The sequence below is a fragment of the Mus musculus genome, chromosome 14 (assembly GCF_000001635.26).
Source record: "Mus musculus strain C57BL/6J chromosome 14, GRCm38.p6 C57BL/6J".
NCBI lineage: Eukaryota > Metazoa > Chordata > Mammalia > Rodentia > Muridae > Mus > Mus musculus.
This window is the reverse complement of record NC_000080.6, coordinates 102973230-102995184: the sequence shown is the minus strand read 5'-3', so window position 1 is coordinate 102995184 and position 21955 is coordinate 102973230. Positions and strand designations below refer to the sequence as shown.

At 43.6% G+C, this 21955-nt stretch overlaps 1 protein-coding gene, 1 long non-coding RNA gene and 1 other non-coding gene across 3 annotated transcripts in view; all 3 read left to right on the top strand.

The window, feature by feature from the left end:
- 4933432I03Rik (RIKEN cDNA 4933432I03 gene) overlaps positions 1 to 7773 on the top strand; it is a 46392-nt gene extending 38619 nt beyond the window's left edge. The window contains exon 3 of the long non-coding RNA NR_045657.1: positions 6972 to 7773. This is a non-coding gene — a long non-coding RNA (RIKEN cDNA 4933432I03 gene). The remainder of the gene's footprint in view (positions 1 to 6971) is intronic.
- A 4774-nt stretch (positions 7774 to 12547) lies between these two features.
- On the top strand, positions 12548 to 18604 carry Kctd12 (potassium channel tetramerisation domain containing 12). Its single transcript, NM_177715.4, has one exon. The coding sequence runs from the start codon at positions 12745 to 12747 to the stop codon at positions 13726 to 13728; it is 984 nt and encodes a 327-aa protein (NP_808383.3). The 5' UTR covers positions 12548 to 12744; the 3' UTR covers positions 13729 to 18604.
- Mir5130 (microRNA 5130) lies at positions 12553 to 12636 on the top strand. Its single transcript, NR_039592.1, has one exon. It is a non-coding gene; the product is annotated as a microRNA 5130 (primary transcript).
- Positions 18605 to 21955: the final 3351 nt, after the last annotated feature.

Below are 21955 nucleotides of genomic sequence, written 5' to 3'. Positions count from 1 at the left end.
CATGCATAGAATGAAAGCAACATTTGTATGGACTCAGCAGGCTATATTTAGGAATATTTATGTATATACAAATACATATGTGACTACAATAGCAATCATTGAGAAAAAGAGGCCATGAACTAGAAGGAGAGTAAGGAGGGGCACGTGGGGGGGAGGGGGGAGAAAAAGGAAAGGAGAAAGGTTGTAATTAACTTACAATCTGAAAAATAAAGAGCAACAAGAAAGAAAGCAGCCTGGGTGGTGGTGGCAGCTCTCACTTTTAACCTCAGAACTCAGAGACAGACACAGGCAGATTTCTGAGTCCAGAGGCCAGTCTGGTCTACAGAGAGAGAGTGTTCCAGAACACTATACCGAGAACACTATGGTCTCCCACCACCACCACCACCACCACCACCACCACCACCACCACCAATCAATCAACCAACCAACCAACCAAAAACAAAAGACAGTTACCATGGTCACAATCTCTCCTCCAAAGGGTGGAATGTTGTAATATCTAAATAGTATCTTATGCAAGATAGTCAAAACATAACTAAGTTATTAGCTATAACCTTCTCCAAGGATCCTATCAGTGCTATCAGATTCATTTATGAAGGATGAGTGTATGGCATCTGTTTGTTGTTTGTGACAAATGCCCAAAACAGTTTAAAAGTACCTGAGAGATGGGGCCCCGGTTTAATTTGCCTGGGGTGGGAGGTCTCTGTACCCCTCTGTTATAAATACATGGTGAACATTTTAAAGATGGAGAAAACAGAGACATCTTTCATATTTATGTCCACCGGTCCGTTTGGGGAGAAATTTATACATTATCGCCAAGCAGTCTGATTTTAAATTCAGAGACTCTAAATATTGAAACTTTAAAAATTCTCTCCCCAAAGTCTTAAAAATACGACTGAAAATAAAAGGCTTCATATCTGGTGATTTAAAAATTGTAACCAGTCAGACAAGCAAACCAGTAAACTTTTATTGGATGAGATTAAGTTTTCAGATACAAAAATGAATGGAATGACCTGTTTTATGGAAACTTAAAGTTTAAGGTAAGCAGGGCGCTATGTTTTGAATGTGGCTTGTTTACAGGGGTTCCTGTGCTAGAAGCTTAGTCCCAAACATAGTAATGTTAAGAGGTTTGAGGCTTCTAAATAGTGGGGTCTAGTTTGAAGTAGTTGGGTCATTGGGTAAGTTCCCTGGGAGGGGATTTTTATAGCTACCCTGTAGGTCCTCAGTAGAGAGAGCTGTTAAAAATCAAGGCCATTTGTAGAGCTCTCCTCTTCAACCACTATCTATTTTCTTCCTGGTTACTCTGTTACATTGTAAAGCAGTCAAGGGACCCTTAGCAGAGGCCAAAGGGATGAGACTGAGCCATCATAGACTTTGATCTCCCCCAAGGACCTCGACATCACTCGGATGAGTGTGTTTGGTCACAACAAAAAGCAACTTGGAGGAGCAGAAAGTTTGCTTTGCTTTACAACGTACAAGTCTGTCACTGAGGGAAGCTGTGGCAGAAACTCAGGGCAGGAGCTGATGCAGAGGGCGTAGAGACATGCTGCCTACTGGCTTACTCAGTCTACTTTCTGATAGCATCCAGGGTCACCAGCTCAGCCTAGGGGTGACCCCACCCATAGTGGGCTGAGGCCTCCCACATTAATCAATAATTAAGAAAAACACCAACAGCCTGATTTTATAGAGGTAATTTCTTAGTTGAGGTTCTCGCCTCTCAAATGACTTCAGCTTGTGTCAAGTTGACATAAAACTAGTCAGTAGAACCCTCTTTTCTTACACCTGGCCTAGTTTGTTTTGTCATAGTATTAGAAAATAATTCAGTGTGGCTGGTAAGGAGGAGAGCTGGTCAGACGTGTAAACAGAAAGTACAGATAGTTATGGCTCCCGGGACCACTGTTCATCTGGGTGGCATGACTGAAATGTACAGATATTTGGGTGATTTTTACACACCTTATATTTAAATGGATGAGATTATGCCACTGTCACTAGACATGTAGCTAAATCTGGCATCTCTCTGGAAATATCATCCCCATCAGCTCATCATGATAACTGCCTCATAGGACCTTGAGACATGGGGCCACTTAACTAAGTTTTGGCTAGTGAGATTAGCATGACAATAATGGGAATTTAGGACACGTGGGTGCTACATGCTTGCTTTCTGGTTGGCAGCACATGCCATTGTCATGTGTGGTGACATCTAGTTTCACTCCTCGTAATTGTGTCAAAAGGGGTAGAACCAACACATGGCTTTTGTTTTACTCCTGTTGAGTCCAGTTTCCCAGTTACGGTCTTTTCTGACATCAAGAGTAAAACCCCTGCTTTTAATTAGAACTTCGGGAGTAAGAAATTTATCTTTAGTCAGACAGAAATAGGTAGAAATACTATAATGGTCAAGTCTAGCAATTGGACCCCTTTCACACAAACAGGAGTACACACCACCAACAAAAGTTACTTTCGAAGGTCGAAAGAGAATTTAGGAGAAAGGAGTATTGATTAATCCAGAGAAGTCGAAAAGGCTTTGCTCTCCTGGCAGACTCTGAGCTGCGGGATGCAGACAGGTATTGTTGATAAAGGAGGCTACCGGGGCACTGAAGGAGACAGAACAGACCAGGGGTGGGAAAGGATCCTTCCATTATCCCCTCTTTGCTAGAAACCCCACTGAATGCACTGCCGGCTCCTGAACTCCTCCTTTGAGAAGAGAAGAATATCAAGGAGGAATCCGATGTCCGCACAGACTATTTTGAGCAAGCTACACGCTGCCCTCCTCTCCTTCACAGCTGGAATGTATTCCATCATTTTAATTATTCCTTGCCTACTCTTGGTGCTTTCCCTCAGGGGAACTCAACTCTTAGTTTCCTCTGAGTTTCTGAAAATGGAGCTGGAGGAACAAAAGCGAGTGTCTTTTGATGCTCCGGCAAGGGAGGTGTTTTTATCACCTTACCTGTGACACAGAGGGGAGAGGGAGCTGTGTTTTCTACTCTGGGCATCTGAAGCTTTGACTGGAACATTGAAAGTGCATGTTAGTGAATGTCAGTGCATGCCAGTATATATTTAGACTTCTGTAAGTGCTCTGATGAAGAACTCAAGCATAATTATTTGATTATTTATAATTGCTGTCTAACTAGAGCCTAAAATATTACTGTTAGCTAAAAGATAGGCAGGGTTTATTTGAAACCTGTATCAATCAATAAGCAACAATATAAATATTTTAAACATATGCAGATTAGGCAGGTTTAATATGCATTCATCATCAACACAAGCCGAGTTCTATGTGATGTAAAGGAAAAACGGAATAAAGATGGGCTTGTTTTCCTAAACAGACAAGTATATTTCTTCAATCAGTATTTGTTGGTTGAAAAGTACAGTAGAATAAATAAAGGGTGGTCTCCTGTGAAAAGCGTCTAGTGTCTGCCTGAGATACATACTGGCCCCCTGCACCCAACAGAGGACCTGCACTCGACCAGAGTCACTAATTCAGAAGCAATCAGACAGTGCCTACCATGCAAGAGGCGCTCAACACGTGGATTATCGGAGTATCACTGAATTCTTAGAACAGCTTCTCAAGGGTCCCTGAAGAGTAGGGAGGACGATGGTGACCTTCAAGGACAGAGGGCAACAAACGCACCCTACCCTTGTCCACAGATCAGCTACCCCACTGCCCTGGAGTGTTCCATGGGCATCTGGTCTTAGATGAAACGAGGTGAGATTAACTTCTAGATTATGTCATTGCACTGGCTGTGACAAGTTCTGCAACAGACAGAAGTTTCTTACTTCTGTAGTACATCTCCACCTCTGTGATAAAATATTTACGAACACATACGAATGCACAGTGCTAATTTCCATGACCCTCGGGCCAATGGATGAAAAATCTGGCTACTTTAACTTTTTTTTAAAAATTAATGTTTATTTCTTAAAGTATGTTTAGGTCCTCAGAAAACTAACCAGAAAGTGAGGGGTTGTCATTTACCATTTCCTTCCTTTGCCTGGCAAAATGACTTTAATGTTGTTTAACATAAATGTGAGGCAAGAAATGTCACTTATCAGTCATTATGTTTCTGTAATTATATGATCTATTAAAACTGAGATGTTGGACTTAAATAATTCCCAAGGTTTAAAAGCAACTGTAGAGGTGGGGATATGGCTTAGCTGACAAAGTGCTTGTGATGCAAGCTTGCTGACTTGCATTGAGATGCCAGACACCCACGTGAAAAGCTGGCATGTTGACAGTGCCAGTCTGCAGTCCCAGTGCCGGGGACACAGAGCTGGAAGAATCCCTGGGGCTTTCTGAGCAGCTAGGCCAGACAGTGAGTGAGTTCCAGGTTCAGTGAGCAATGAACTAACGAGTTGAGGTGTGATAGAGGAAGACATTGACATATATACACATGTGTATGCACTCCTGCACACACATGAACATATGCATATACACAAAACACATACATGAACATGCACATCTACATCTACCACACTGGTTTTATATATATATATATACACACACACATACACACACATATATACATACATACATACATACATATATATATATATGCTGTTAATAATGTAAGCTGTTAATAACATATGCTATTATTGCATATGCTGTTAATTGCATATGCTGTTAATAACAGCATATAGTACATTGTAAACACTATGTGTATCACTGCATAGGCACTACATTTTATTGGTTTAATGAACTTACCAAGCCTTGGCTCATATATGTCCCTGACTTCAAGGAGGTAACTTTCTTCCTTATGATTGTGTGTGTGTGTGTGTGTGTGTGTGTGTGTGTGTGTGTGTGTGTGTATGTGCACGTGTGCGTTTCAGAGCACATGGACCAAGGCATGCATGTTGGCAGAGGTCAACTTTCAGGAGTTAGTTCTTTCCTTCTGACACATGGTTTCTGGGGATCAAACTAAGATTGTCAGGGTAGGTGGCAAGTATCTTTACCCACTGAACCATCAGTCCTGCCTAATATTCTTATGGGCCAAGGACTCATGGTGGCCTATCTATGACTTCCAGCAGACTGGGCTCATTGCATGTGCTCCATAAATATTCAGATGGTTTGTTGGCCACATGTGAGGACGGCTAATGCTCTCCTGAACTGCTGGCTCCCATCCAGTAACATCTGCTGCAGCCATCAGAAATTAGTTTCCTTTGCAGCAAGCGCGTGCATTCTTTCTCTGTTGCAGCCGGTATGTGATGTGGAAAACCCACAGTTGTTTGGGAGTGTACTTTTGCTACCTGGGAGGTCAATCCTTCACCATCTCCTGGCCAAGGCACGCAGCTTAGGCAGAAAGAAAGCCATTGTCTTTGGTTTGTCAAAACTTCTGAAATAGTTTTCATCAGTCAGACATTGTGGAATTAGACACTGTGTTATCTCATGAGTCTGTTAAGATGAACATTTTTGCTCAAAGTTAATATGCAACATAATTGAGATCATTTGATCACATTTTCATTGATAGTTTAGACCTTAAATAAGGTCAGGAGAAGAATATAGGATCACTGAATTGCAAAGTAAATACTTTTCTTATCTATATTTGATGGAAAAAAAACCCGTCCACATATTTCCTTAGAATAAGTCAGACTGAATAATAGAAGTTGAAAGTTTAGCATCCTTTAAGGCCATTTCTTTCGTTGTAAAACATTATGGCACATTTCTGTAGTTAACTGGAGAGCAACTTGGGGAAAGGATTTTTCCACCCATAATTGTACCAAACAGATGATTGTACAATTACATAAAATGTTAACCATTATAGTCTAGCCAGTGGCTTGGCTTCTCATCCAAACCTCACAATGAAATATGCAGACTTTCTGGAACCACATATTAAAATCTCAGCAGCCGAATCAGCTCTTCATCTTTCTTTTTTGAGTAACTTAAACTCTGTCTTACTCAGCATGTCAGAGAACTCCAGGGAGGAGGTCTTTAAAACCCAGCGTCAAAAGGTGACTACCACACACTCATCACCTTGGCTTCAGACTCACAGAATCACCTTTGTTCTCACTTATTTTTGGGCATACAGACTTGTCTTGCAGTGAGGTGCCCTGTTTTAGAGTCTTGTAAAAAGAGATCGACCCCACACCACACTGCATTGAGTATAAAGCGACAGCACAACGTCTGTGTGTAAAATGCCTTTGAAGGAATGTTCTAACCAGATGTAATTCCAGCTTCTCTCAGATAAGTGTGTGGGCTCCAGGGCGACTGTTTAGAGCATCATTCAGTTGTGCGATTTGACACGGCTGTTGAGAGTACCAAGTGCTAAAGACAAGAGTCTGGCAATGGGAGATAATCAATTTAAATGAAGTGAAGCCAGACTCAGACAAACATCACACGTTGGCTCTCAGTTGCGACTTCTAGATGTTTTTCAGTACATAAAATTATTAATAGGTATGTAGAAAAGAAGTACAGGCAGGCAAGGAGGAGAACACAGGGGAGGGAGACGTGTGAATGAAAGGGAAGATTCAGGAGGCGAACACAGTCAAAACACACACTATACCTGAAGGAATTTTCCATGTAAAATCCAACAGATACAGTGAATATAAATCAAGACACAACACCCACCACCACCACCCAACACCAACACCTAACACCACCACCAACATCAACACCTACCACCACCACCACCACCACCATCACCACCACCACCAACAACAACAGCATCAACAATAAAAAGTCAGGAGGTATCGCTCAGTGCTTGTCTCAGCTCTCAGAGATGCACTTTATATTCTGATACTACCTGAAGGGTGCTTTAAGTCACCTAAGCCTTTGAAGATGAATTTTCCTTATTTATAACACAGGGTGGATGGTTCTCTCAATATGTAAATCTGACCACACAAAAAGGCATTGCAAACACGAAAGGACTTGGTCTGAAAATCCCAGAATCGTGTGTGTGCGTGTAAGAGGGGAGGGGGAGTTCAGCTCATCTGGTGCCAAGTTCGATATTTAAAGCCACAAGTCAAATCATTTTTTTTTGTTTCAGTTTTATGAGCCCCAGAAGACCAGTGGATGCTGCTTGTATTTGAAGACCAGAACTTGGATCTCAGCAGTTTCACAGACCCACTTTATCCTTGTCTGGAGTTAATGAGATCAGAATAAAATCAAGTAAACACTCCCAGAGTTCAGTGCTTTGCAGGCTATGGTGATACAGGAGTGCACCAGAAAGAAATCACATTGTCATACAAGACAGAGCTGGGACGATGGTGTCTCTTCTCTACCTGTGGGTCTAGATAATCTTAGCAGAGGTGGACTGTTTCATGGGTAGAGGAGTGAAAGCCAAGGACCTAACTCCTAATCCTATCCACAGGGGCTACACTGGAAACCAAACTGTAGAGCACCAACACCCAGGTTTTCGAACACCCCACGGCCTCCGGCAAAGCTCTGGAGTTGCACTAAGATTGTTCCAAGTTGCCTATGCCTGCCCCTTTGCCTTGAGTTTCTCATCTGCAAAATAATAGAAATGACAGCTTAGTACAAATAAAGCAAGCAGAGTCTAAAGCCAGACGCCCAGGTTCAAATCTCAGTGTAATTACTTATGTGTTGTGTGATCCAGGAAAAAGCCTCTTTCTGTTTTAACTGTTTATTATCCCCCAGTTGGGTTCTCACGGTGCTAAAATAGAATAGAGCTACTGTAGCAATTCAATGAGCCCATGTCTGCATTGCTACATAGGTCTGATATGTGTGTGTGGTAAGGGCTAGTGAGATACTATTGTATCAATGTTTTCTGGGAAAGTCTTAAATATCGCTTGTAAAGACACAAATGAAAAATTAAAATCAATTACCTGACAGTTCGATTCTCTTTTTGGTTCTATTAAACATAAAATATTAAATATAAAAACTCCAACCCACAGTGATTCTGTTATAGTGTTGGGATACTTTTTGTTTTCTTGTAATTCCTCAATGCCTTTCTCATAATCTTGTCTCTTTGAAGATTAGAAATTGGTGCATTTTAAACCAAATCTTAATTAAGATCGATGTTTACTTAAACCTGATGGTATTTAATTAATCCCTACACACAATTCTTCTCTCCCTCTAAATGTAAAAGCCAATGATTTTCACAGAATAGGAAAGATTTACACATATTGGGAGGATGATAAATGCGCCAAACATTTGTTCAGGACAATTTCTGGTCCTGTCTCTCTGCTCTTTCCTCATAGCATCCATTTTAATGTCTCCACCATTCATTTATGCATTCAGTATTTATTGAGCAGACTTGTCGGGCACCATGATAAGTGGTGGGAAATAATGACTCTGACACTTGAATGGTGTTTTACAGCTTCCAGATCATTTTCACATATATTAAATCCACTCACTCCTCTGAGGGACTCACTTCATTCAGCTCCTGTTAGTCCTTCCCCTTGAGCTGTGAGTTGTCTCTAAAGTTCCTTTCCTCAACTCACTGAGGAGTATTCTCCAAAGGCTTCTGTAGGGCGAGGTGGGGGTGGGGAATGCTGGTTGGAAAAGCAGGTTACGGTAGGTTGGGATAAGATTAGAACTGTCTCTTGTGAGGCTATGCCGGGGCCTAGCAAACACAGAAGTGGATGCTCACAGTCAGCTATTGGATGGATCACAGGGCCCCCAATGGAGGAGCTAGAGAAAGTATCCAAGGAACTAAAGGGAACTGCAACCCTATAGGTGGAACAACAATATGAACTAACCAGTACCCTCCGGAGCTCCTGTCTCTAGCTGCATATGTATCAAAAGATGGCCTAGTTGGCCATCACTGGAAAGAGAGGCCCATTGGTCTTACAAACTTTATATGCACCAGTAAAGGGGAACGTCAGGGCCAAAAAGGGGGAGTGGGTGGGTAGAGGAGTCGGGGGGAGGGTATGGGGGACTTTTGGATAGCATTGGAAATGTAAATGAAGAAAATACCTAATAAAAAAAGATTAGAAGTCGGGCCGGGTGGTGGTGGCGCACGCCTTTAATCCCAGCACTGGAGAGGCAGAGACAGGCAGATTTCTGTGTTCGAGGCCAGCCTGGTCTACAGAGTGAGTTCCAGGACAGCCAAGGCTACACAGAGAAACCCTGTCTTGAAAAAACAACAACAACAACAAAAAACCAAAAAAACAAAAAAAGATTAGAACTCGGTCTACAGGTGCTTGCAGTATCTTTTACTTTAATTTCAAAGGCCCAAGTTCTGGCAAGGTATGTTCTCTCTTAGGAAAGTGCAGAGTCACATGAAAAAGAATAGAGGCCATCAGTGTATCCTTTGCTGAAGAACAGGTTGAGTCTAAACATGTGGATGATGCTTTTCTAAGGTCTTTCTGGGTCTCCATCCAACTGGGCATATTTAACATCCTGGATGATGAAAAGAGCTATGACCCTGGAACACACCCAGGCATCAAGCTTACTAGATTTTGTGATTCTAACTAATAGGCAAGAATCAAAAGACACAAAATCAACCAGACACCTATTCTCAAGTAGCTTGGGGTGGACAAATGTGTCATCTCAAGAGGTAGAGAAGGATGGCTGCATGCTGCCTGCCATAGGCACACCTCACTTTCAGACTGCAGTCAGTGATGACATCAAGGGCATTTTGGTGTTTACAGGACACAAGGAGATGACACTGCATAAACTTGCACTGTGAGACGAGCTAATTCCTGACCCAGACCCTTGGACTTGTCTGATGTCTGTCTAGAATGCTAAATGCTACTGTTCTTGAATGTGCTGGGGCTCTTCCAGCATCATTTTCAGAGACACCTTCCTCAGATACTCTACAGCAGGAGTGATGTTCACATTGTCCCTTTATTTCATTTCATGAATTATTTTTGGTACGTGTGATGTTTATTATTATCCAAACAGTGTGTGTGTGTGTGTGTGTGTGTGTGTGTGTGTGTGTGTGTGTGTGTATGTGTGTGTAGTATAAGCTCTAAGAGGGCAGTGATTATTCTGAACACACTTCCTGGAACATGGTGGTAGACCTTGAATGACTACAGAGGGAATAAGTGAATGATCAAAGTATTTATCAAAAGATTATAGAGCCCCGGCTGTGTTCTGGATATTAAGGATATAGTAATGAACAGAGCTGAGAAATATCCCTGACCTCTTTGGGTCTTACATTCTGACACAGGGAAAGAGACTTTCAACAAAGAAGGCAGGGAAGAGAAAGCTGTGGAATAGAGCTGCACTTCATTGAACAGGGTAATGGGCAAAGGGGACCTGGGGAAGGGAAGAAGGAAGGGGTGGGACACAGTGTGGGGGATGACGAGTCATTTAAGGAAAGAGAGAGGGGAAGGGCCAATGGCATGAGAACCCAGCACATTCATTGCAAAGTGTTATGGCATGGGTCAAAGAAGCATGTGTGGGTCAGAAACAAGCAAGCATCTGTCACATCATTAGAAGGACTTTGGTTTTGCTCATGTGTGACGTGGGAAGAAACACACAACACAGGGTCTGACTGGATCCTTCTCTTTGGTCTAGTGATGGAAGACTGATGGGTGCTAGAGTAGAGGCAGTTTGGAGGTCCAGGCAGTGATCTGAGGTGATAATGAGGTGATGTTGGCTTGGTCAACATGAGGTAATGTTGGCTTGGTCTTGAGGGGTGGTGGAGAGGTAGTGACCCTAAGACGGGAAGGATCTTGAAGGGAGACATGGCAGCATAGAACAATGACCCAGTTGTGCCAAGGTGACACTGAAGTCTTTTCTTGGGCTTACAGAAAAGTGGCAGTTTTGTCAGGCCTGAGATGCTGATATATCACATTCAGTGTCGGGACTCGGAACTTTCCTGTCATCTATCATTTATCCCAAGGAACAGTTGAAGAATGGTGAAATATATTCAGTATCAGAAATCTGTGCCTGCAATTAAGCAGGCTGGTCTGGGGCCTGATCTTATTTCAGCTCTGTGACACGAGTGCAGTAATTGTTTGGCAGACATAAACATTTCAGAAATGAAAATGACATTCATCCGTGAGAAGACTATCAAGCTCATTGGACAGTCGCACAAAGGGTAGACATCATTATTAAGACAAAGATCTTTCTGGGCTTATTGTGATTGACAGCCTGTCCTTCAAAGTGATCTGATAACTGTTCAGATGGCCAACCCTTTGCCTCTTGGCTGCTCTAAAGGAGATGTAGGTAGTCAGCCTTGAATTCTCCACAGCCTGATGCCCAGCAACGTATAAGAGCATTTATTAAAATTGTGGTTTTTCAGAGTCTCCTCTATCTTGGGCTTCTTGAAGCCCTTATCTATTTATTCACCAAAAACCAACGATCAGATAACAGACCACAAATTTGAGATTTCAGAACGTGCCAAGTGCAAAGATGGGAATTTGAAGAGCAACCTGTCTCATTCCCCTGGGAGACCATGGAAGGTTTCCCGGCAGTGGCAGAATTCTGTGGGCTGAAATTTGTGCATGACTCCAAACGCTGAACAAGTAGGAGTCCATAGAGAGCATGGCTAAATCTGAAGGGCCTTCAGACCTACACAGCCTTTCTTCTCTGGTGGACGGTCTTGTAAAGTACAGAAGAGAACGATGGAGGGAGGAGGAGAACACGGGTTACTGGACCTTTAGAACAGTTATGCATGGGCTAAAAGTAAATTATTTTCTATACGTGCATTAACATTTCAAGGAACAAATAAAACATCAGCGGAATTTTAGTAAAATAATGAAATACTAGTAAAATCATTAAATACTAATAATACGAATAAAAGAAAATATTAGATTGGAATTTTCTGGTGCGATTTACAGATGGCTGAAAGCAACCGGAGGCCTCACGTCCCACTATTGGAGGCGCTTATTAGCTTTTCTTGCCCACGCAGTGTAAGCCCCTCCCCCCCCCTTTGTGTCCACCCAACTTCCTCTCCTAGTCATTTCTGCTCACTGCAGTACTGTGTTGTGGTTTCCTAACCAAAGACTTTATGCTCTCGCAAAATAATCTAACAGAGCATTTTCGCGAAGCATTCGCTTGTGGTTTCTAGGGATTTTTCGAGGCTATACGCTAGTCACATAGTCACGTGAAAAACCTTTGGGTGGTCTGGACTTGAAGGGACCGGTGCATCCTTTCCAAGTTAGTGTCTCTTCAGAACTTCCAGAGACCCGGGGATGGATCTCCAACAGCAGCGCTCTGCACTGTTAGAAGCGGGTAGGTCTAGAGGGCGCTAGCCGCAGGCAATCAAGCTTTTCCACTCTGCCAGAAAGTTTCCAACCCCTTCTGGAGTCCCCGGGTGCCGGCTGCGGTCAGCCGAGAAGGGCGGCGGGAGGGGAGGTGGGAACACAAGAGGATCGCTTTAGTGATCAGCCTCCTGGAGAAGCGCCTGGAGGCTCTGACCCACTGCGGAAGAGGAAGAGGAGCTGGGCCCGGAGCGGGTGGGCGGACGGGCGGTGACAGTCCGGTCGTCCCCCGGAGCGCGCGGGTCAGGGTGGAGCCTGCAGCCCCGAGCCGCGTCAGCGTTTAGCATGCAAATGCATTCCCCGCTCCTCCCCCACCCCCACCCCGCCCCAGCCCTCCCCGCCCCGGGAGCGAGCTCAGCGGCTCCGCAGCCGCCCACCGCCTCCTGCGCGCCGCGCCGCCCAAGCGGGCGGCTCTACTTAAGCGGCGCGCGGGCCGCGACCCGCCACTCGCCTGGAGCGCGCGGGCGAGGCAGGCGCAGCGCACCGGGGCTCTCGTGGGCGCACTGCTGCGCGCTCGCACCGCGCGGCTCTCAGTGGCCGGCCGCCGCCTGAGCGCAGGGCTCCCCGATAAGAGCCGCTGGGGCTTCCGATCGCGACCCCGCTCCCTGCCACTTGGCCCATCCGGGCCACCTCTTTTTGGCCATGGCTCTGGCGGACAGCACCCGAGGATTACCCAACGGGGGCGGAGGCGGAGGTGGCAGCGGCTCGTCGTCGTCCTCGGCGGAGCCGCCGCTCTTCCCGGACATCGTAGAGCTGAACGTGGGAGGGCAGGTGTATGTGACCCGGCGCTGCACCGTGGTGTCCGTGCCCGACTCGCTGCTCTGGCGTATGTTCACGCAGCAGCAGCCGCAGGAGCTGGCCCGGGACAGCAAAGGCCGCTTCTTTCTGGACCGGGACGGCTTCCTCTTCCGCTACATCCTGGATTACCTGCGGGACTTGCAGCTCGTGCTGCCCGACTACTTCCCGGAGCGCAGCCGGCTGCAGCGCGAGGCCGAGTACTTCGAGCTGCCGGAGCTCGTGCGTCGCCTCGGGGCGCCCCAGCAACCCGGTCCGGGGCCACCGCCGCCGCACTCGCGCCGCGGGGTGCACAAGGAGGGCTCTCTGGGCGATGAGCTGCTGCCGCTGGGCTACGCAGAGCCCGAGCCGCAGGAGGGCGCCTCGGCCGGGGCGCCTTCGCCCACGCTGGAGCTGGCTAGCCGCAGCCCGTCCGGGGGCGCGGCGGGGCCCCTGCTCACGCCGTCCCAGTCTTTGGACGGCAGCCGGCGCTCCGGCTACATCACCATCGGCTACCGCGGCTCCTACACCATCGGGCGCGACGCTCAGGCGGACGCCAAGTTCCGGCGGGTGGCGCGCATCACCGTGTGCGGCAAGACGTCGCTGGCCAAGGAGGTGTTTGGGGACACCCTGAATGAGAGCCGGGACCCCGACCGGCCCCCGGAGCGCTACACCTCCCGCTATTACCTCAAGTTCAACTTCCTAGAGCAGGCCTTCGATAAGCTGTCCGAGTCGGGCTTCCACATGGTGGCGTGCAGCTCCACGGGCACCTGCGCTTTTGCTAGCAGCACCGACCAGAGCGAGGACAAGATCTGGACCAGCTACACCGAGTACGTCTTCTGCAGGGAGTGAGCTCCCCACGCCCGCCCCTCGCCACTCCGGTGCCCACTTCCCTTCCTCCCCTCGGGGGACAGGATTATAGATGCCCTCGCTTCCTCCCTGTTTCCCGATTCCTTCTGCCCCCACCCCCAGATCTCCTAGTAGGTCACCCAGACCCGTCTGCACCCCACTTGCGAATCTGCAGCCACAAATCCTCTGGGCGTCTTCATCATCTTTGGACCCCACTAGCCGAGAGAGTGTTCTGATGTAGCCCTTCACTCATGCTTCCTCTACTCCTGGCCTCCAACCACCCTTCCCCCAGATTGTCGTGATCTAGTGGGACAGTCACCAAGTACCTGGGAATGACTGAATTGATCAGAATCGGATTGCACGGTGTCCGGCGTGCAGTTCGGACGAGTCCTTGACATCTTAAACCCTTTGACTCCATAGCGGTTTCAGAGATCAGAACTGAGAGTGCTGTGTGGAGAGAGTGCTTTAAAAGGTTGTTAGAGATTTGACCCTCATTAGAAAGAGAGTTTTAGACAATTGAATGGTAGACCGTATGCTGGAAGACCCCAAGGACGCAGTTCAGAGACTGTAAATAAAGAGATTTTTTTGTTTGTTTTTAAAGTTACAGGTAGAAGTAAATTCTAGTACTGGCAACAGGGGAGAGTTCTATTTACCCCCAACACATTAGATCTCCTGTGGCTTAAAATTGTAGAAAGCAATCCTCCTGCCTGCGGAGGCGCCCTTTCTCTTCAGCTGTTTGCCGAGCTTTAGGTTTTGTTGGTTAAGGCTTCTAGGCTAGGAGCAGGCAGGGAGCGGGAGGCAGCGCTTCTAGAAGTCACCTGGCAGTGACCCAGTAACGCAGGAGTGGTTAGTAGGGACAGTCAGCCCTTACTTAGGTCTAGGACTGTGGGAGGGTTGGGGAGGGAGGAAAGATGGGAGGAAGGGCGGGAGGGAGGAGGGGGACATGCTCATTTATTATTTGAAAGTTGGAAGTTTGTATAATCCATTTGAGTATGTGCGCATTTAAAAAAATATGAAACAGTACGTGTAAACTTAGATTTTATCAAGATTAGTAGAAGACCCATCTTCAGCTGGAAGTCTATCGAGCTATTTTGAGTCCTAAACTTAGTTGCTAATACTTGTATAACCTAACCAAAGAGTTACCTAGTAGAGTTTTTAGTGATTTGAACATTTATTTTTCTTGTTGATTCTATTTCCTCACTTATAGCCTATTTACTTAAGCAAAATAAGTTTGATTTTTAATTACTTAGACTTCAGATCTCTTTATTATTATTATTATTATTGTTAGCAGTAGTGTTTTTAAATTGATGTTTTCTGCAAGGCCAGCAAGTGTGGGCTGCTGGGCTGTTCTGAAAACCGGAACAATGCTCTTTCTTTCCTGCGTTTGTTTGACGTTGCAGTGACAGATTCGAAAGATCAACGGAAGCACGGGGGGGGGGGGCTGCCCATCTGTAGATAGCTGTCAAGTGGAATGTTTCTAAATGAAGGCAAATAAGTACTTCAGTGTGAGCCGAGCAATAACGCGGTATTTAGGTGAATGCAACAGAAACAGGGGACCTTTGCCTTATTGCCTTTCCTCTCACGTGGAATGAATTCCCAGTGTGTATCCTGTGTACACCACAGCAGAGAGGAGGTATGCCCGTATGCTTCCACACCACAGCAGAGAGGAGGTATGCCCGTATGCTTCCCTCTGAGAGACGTCCTTTGGATAATCTGTGATTACAGAGAAGCCTTTGTGTATGTGTGTGTGTTTGTTTTATCATCTTACTCTGAAATATGTTTTTAAGGATTTTTGTAAGAGCCATTTGAAGTGTTTAAATTAGAGCTATTTTTTCCTTGTTTTTAAAAAACGAACCTTGTACCGTGTATCTCATCATATCCGAGGCAGATGTTATGAATTGGGACAGTTTTATTCTCAGACTCCTGTGATCAAATCTGTACATACCATATACAAACATTTTACACGAATCATTTAGTTTTTTAATTCATCTACTGATGCTATAAAATTTCCTATATTTACCCCTGGTAACTTGCATTTGATGGTGTATATACAAAAGCAACGCATTTTGGTGAGCTTCTCATATCCTTGCCTGTGAACTTGGGTCAGGAAAACAGTCACAACTACAAGGCTGGGTTTGCTCCATACTTTTTTGCTGGGATGTTAGTTGTATAGTAATCATGTGTCAGCTACCTGTATTCAAGCTATCCATATTTTTAATCCAATGATGTCTTCATTTTAATTGGGAGATTTTTTTTTCCTTTAGAGAAGAGTTAGCTTCATGTACAAAGTGTGTGATTTTAAAGAAAGGGCAGCAGGGGTCCAGGAAGCTGTGCTTACTCCAGCTTTGGGCTTGTTTTTAGGCGGTGGATCAGGTAATGGCTCAGAACCTTTGTTTCAAGCCTGAAATGACTTAGGACTGTCAATCACTGGCCAAGTGTGAGTCTCAGACTTCTCCCATGCCACGGAACAGTGCTAGATTGCTTAAGAAAGAAATGTATGAATAAAAACCATCTTTAGGACAGCTCAAAATACACTGAGAGATGACAAAACGGAAGTTCTAGCTTCCTTGTCAAGTCTGCATAACACTAGAAGCCATGGGAAACTGCTGAAGTTTTGTCTGCATTGTTTATGAATTGAAGCTTGGAAAATTATTCAGTTTGTCTCACTAACACACAGACATTTCTGTACCTTCCACCATACTGGCTGGCCTGTTAAAGATTGGGCCATTAGTATAAGGGACAGTACATGGACCTCTTCCTGGGAGTGACTGTGCCCTCTGCTGTTAGGGGCAATGCATAAAAACTTAGTGCTTTTCAGCCCAAGTTAAGTCTGAGCAGTCATCTCATTATATGATAGGTAAGTATGACTGAGCCAGGCTGATGTCGTTGGGTCCTTTCCTCTCCATGCACTTTGGGTTGTAGAAGAAACCCTTAGGGCTTATAAAATGTTCTGAAATCTCGGTCAGCACCTGTGAATTTGATGACTGTACCAAACAGTGGAGCCTCTCTCATCAGTATCTTTGAAATGACCCAGAAGAATATTATAAACTACTCAGATATTCACGGCTGCATTAATCTATCTCAGAGAGGCAATCATTTGCATATGTTGATCAAATTACCATTTGATGCTCATAAATAATGGAATGACATTAGGTTTAATAAGTAATTTTTTTAAAAAGTGTTGACAGTCTCTGTGGTTGTAAAAAAACAAAACAAAACAGGTCCCAGGTTCCATGCTTGTCTATCAGATGTTTGATATGTCTGTTTTTATTTTAATACGTGTGGATTACAAACCACATTCGTTCTAGATTTTCAAACATGTAATGGAAAATATACCTTGCAGGTGTGAGAAATTTCCCCTTTAATACTGTTTTTATTCTAGTGTGTCTTATTTGTTTTTGTTCAGTTGCTAGCAAAATGATAATTTTAGCCCCAATTGTCTTCTTTTTCAAAGCAGAATCATATGTGTGTATACCTGCTGCTTCTCCGGGGAGATGTATGATGTGCCAATACCCAGAGACAACTGGCAGTGCTTACAACGTGGTCTAATTTCTATGGCCGTTTCCATGGAATGCAGTTATTACGTTAAAGCCATGTATTACGAAGCTTTGATAAATTTTTAACTCTTCATATTATGATAAATTCCAATCTAGCATTCAAATAATTTTTGTACTCCTATATGTAAAATGAGCTATACAAATATTTAGAAAAATATTGAGTGAAGGAAGTGAATTCCTTAAGAATTTCTTTTACAGTCTAAAATTACAAGTACCATAAAACTGACATGTTTTAAAAATAGTAAATTTGGTATTTTTATTGTAAAACTCTTAGTTACGTCTTTGCTTAAAATTTTATTGTGTTTCCTCTCACTACAAATCTTTTAAAATCTGAATATTTTGGATAATGTAAGTCTCTCTCTCTCTCTCTCTCTCTCTCTCTCTCTCTCTCTCTCTCTCTCAAGTAGTGAATAAAACACAGTGTTCTCTGTGTCCACAGTACTTGGAAGAAGTTTTCACATACCTGGAAGTAGGTTATGTTATAGCTAACTTTTCTTGGTGACAGTTTTGGATAGTACACATCTCAAAATATTAATACTGGAGGATTTAGATTCTTTACAAGGCCCATTAAACAAAGATGGAAGAATCCTATTAGAAGACCTCCACTGGAGTCAGCTGTTGGATGGTAGGAGGGTTGACCAGTTGACCAAGAATGCTTGCCACTTTATTTTATAATATTTTTCCAAGCCAGTTTTGTTTGTTTAAAATGTGTTTCAAGGTGTGCAGACATCAATTTTAATGTAAACTGCTATACAACTGTCTTTGTGACTTGATAGCCATGTAAACTTTGCTATAACTATTGAATACAAACGATATATACTCATTCATTACCACTGATCATATCCGTTGGATGATGAAGGATTGAAACATTCATCATGGTTATACACTTTGAACATGTAAATTAAATTTTCTGGGTATTTGAAAAAAATGCTGTTTGTAATACTTATTTGGGTTCTGACATGTTGAAATTGTTATTTGCTAAGCGATACCTTTGAGCTGTTTCTTTAAAATCTAAGGGGACATGGAAAATATAATAATATCACACTTTTCTAATGAAACATAAATCCAAGAATAAAAGCTCTTCTATATCCAAAGGGAAACAAAAACACATGGATGAAATCTTTTCAGAGGTGCTCAAACTTTGAAATTGTCTTCATCCATCTAAATACTCTCCTTCATTTCTTCTATTCACAACCAGTTGTATAATGGAAACACCCAATACTGTTTTCCCTGCTGTGTGCGAAGTAATGAATCATTGATTATGTGACTTGTTATGTATTCTATTAAACACTAAAGAATAAAACATTCACTCCTTTAATTACTCCCCCTGGTTCCTGGGTATGGATTGGCTGGAATATTCTTCTAATTTCATTTAAGGAGTTTTGGAAATACTATGATTGCTTCCCACATTGCTGTGGGACTGATGGACAGTAGAACAATGCCCATAGACCATTAGATATCACCAAGTAAATTTCCATCTGGGCCAGGCCTTTCTCTTTTTATTGCCAAGAATACACAGCAGGCAATCTGATAGTTGTTTCAGAAGACAAATCTTTCACAGTATTTTCTTTAATTTCAGTCGTTGCTGCCACTGTTGTATAAGGGCAGTATGACGTAAATGACCCCTTTAAGTGTGAAGGAACACAGTAGTAGATGCAAGATTTGCCCAAAGTAAAAGTGTTTCGTGAAGGCCTTAAGGTTCTGGCGAGCATTGGACAGGAACAACTGTCTGACTGACTATATGCACTGCTGTCACCAGTCTTTGAAGTTCCTTATTTCCAAAGAAGGCCTAGTGCCACTCTGACTGGGAAATTACAGAAACAAGCTGCTTGCTGGGTTATAGCACAGGAAGCCGGGAGTCAGGTGGATAGAGCGAGCCAGGTTTCGCCCTTCCTCTTTTGCCTGTGCTTCCTCTGGGTAGCTTTTGTTTTGTATATATAAACACACATGATTTATTTTTGAAAATGTCATAGATATGACAAAATCCTTAGGCACAACAATAATGCGGATAATAAAGAAGAGACCTCTCCTTTTCTAACCCCTAGCTTTTCCCAGAGACAACATCCAGGATTTCGTCTATCCATTAAATAATACTTATTTGCATGCCCTCTCTTTCCTGCAGTGGCTGTGCCTCTTCCATCCTCTCCCTCTGGTTTGAGCACTTATCTGAGGGCGCTTGTGACACATGGGCATGTGGCAATGATCTATCTCTGTTTCCAATAATTCCATGATATTCTGCATTGATGTACCATGGTCCAGATGGGCTGCAATTTTTATTTTAAATTTGTCCTTTACTAACATGTATTTAAGTCTCTAGGGATTTTTTTTTCTCTACTCCAAAGAATGTATTTTTACATGCATGGAGATAGTTTTTTTTTTTTCCTCCCTCAGGAACTAAAAAATTCAGGTCTTTGATGTATAGGCATTTAACTTAAGTTTTTTTTTAAAACTTTTTGATACTACAAAAGGGTTCAATATACACATATTTACTAAAGTTTCCCCAGACCAGTGCTATGTGCTGTACTACTGTCTGTGATGGTGAACAGCAGCAATGAGCCAGAGATCTCAGTCAACTGCCGGATGATAATAATGACAGTGATCGATTCTCTACAGTGCATTGTGTTGCTAAGCCGGAGTGTTCTTTAGTTAGAGGTATTAAATAAGTGCCTCAAAAAAACCCTTATATTTTAACCTAGGACGGGCTTATTGGCATGAAAACACATAAATCAAAGGATGTTTAACTCTATATTCTTTCTTAAAGGATTTATTTATTTATTTATTTGCATGGGTGTTTTGCCTGTGTGTAGGTAGGTGAACCATGTGCATGAAGTTCTTGTAGAGGACAAAAGAGAATGTTGGATTCCCTGGAACTGGAATCGCATGTGGTTGTGAGCCATTGTGTTAGTTCAGGGAACTGAGCCTGGGCTCTCTGTAAGAGCAGCTAGTGCTTTGAATGGGTGAGCCACCTCTCCAATCCCTCTTGATAGCTCTTTTTCAATAGAGTGTTTGTAATCCTAGCTAGAGCAATAAAGCAGGTTATAATAAAAGCAAAACTAGGACAGGAAGAAGTGAACTTACCAGATAGTGGTGGATATATTATTCTTAGAAGACCCTGAGGATTCCACTGGAAAACTTGATCTGACAAACACTTTCAGCACAAAAGCTTGATACAGAATTAAGATATTCAGATATGTAGCTTTCATATATCCAAGAATTTCTTGCTAAGGAAGAAAGAAAAAAATCCTAACCCTAGTATCTTATACACACACACACACACACACACACACACACACACACACACACCCAATCTAAGAATAGACTTAATCAAGGAGGTACAAGTTTCTACAGTGAGAATCTTAAAACACTGAAGAAAAATGTGAAGAGGTCGCTAAAAGATAGAAAACAATATCTGGCGAAGCTTCTCCCACTACACACTTTAGTAAAGGCGCCTTTGCAAGAACCCACTGCACACTTTGCACACTTACGTGAAGGTACCTTTGGAGGCCAAAGAGGCCATCAGATCACCTGGAAGTAGATTTATAGGCAGCTATGAGCTCCTGATGTAGGAACTGATGCTTGAGAAAAGTCATCTCTCCAGCCCCAAACACTTGGATTTTAGAAATGTATCCATGCACAGTGTTAAGTAATTCCAAAGCAAATGTCCCTTTGGGTCAAAATGCACCTTGTCATCTTGGTGCTCAGGGTGTAGAGACATGGGCTGCCAGGGGCAACCTGGTTAGCCTGACTAACCAAATGTGTGAGTTCTGGGTTCAAGAAGAGACCTTTCCCCAGTAAATAAAGTACAGAACAAAGAGGAATGTACTAGATAATAAATCCCTGATCTCCATATGCACATGAACAAACCTGCCCCCAGACACCTTTGAAATGTAACACACACACACACACACACACACACACACACACACACACACACACACACACAAATCAGAGTAAAACAAAGACCTTCACTAAAACAACCCACAAACCACACAACCCCCAGTTCCCAAATTAACCACTACCAATGAAAACTGTGGGGGAGGAGGAGCCAGTGAGAGCCAGCGAGAGCCAGCGAGAGCCAGTGAGAGCCAGTGAGAGCCAGTGAGAGCCAGCCTCTTGTACCCTATTAGTAGGATCTGCACTCTGGTTCTTGGGATTTACTGAAGAGTTTTAAGCAAGGGATGTGGTAATCCATGTAAAATTACTGATACACAATTTCACGTGTGGTGCTGAGTGCAAACGGAGCCAGAGGACACTTAGGAGGTGATCACGGGAGTTCACATAAGGGGTCACACTAGTCTACAGGCAGAGCACCTGGCCAAAATGTGGTGCGAGGTCTTGTTCTGTCTTGGTCTTTCTTCTCTGGAAAACAGAATAAAAAGCACGTAGTTTTGAATGAAAAGTAATCAGAGTCGGATCTCATTGGCGCCTGGCATTTCTTGCTTCTGTGTTTTGTGGGTGCCTTGCTATTCTCTTCCTCTTGGCATCTCTTTGCCCACTTACAGGATGGGGCAAGGCACCTCTTTCTTTATTTTGCCCCAGGGCTCAACAGTGTACAGACTTCACAGAGCACCACTAAATATTTGTGGCTAAATAAATGTTTATACTAATTAATTCATTTTTAAAATGTATCATGGAGAAAAATTTTTTAGCTGAAAATGTACCTACTTCTACAT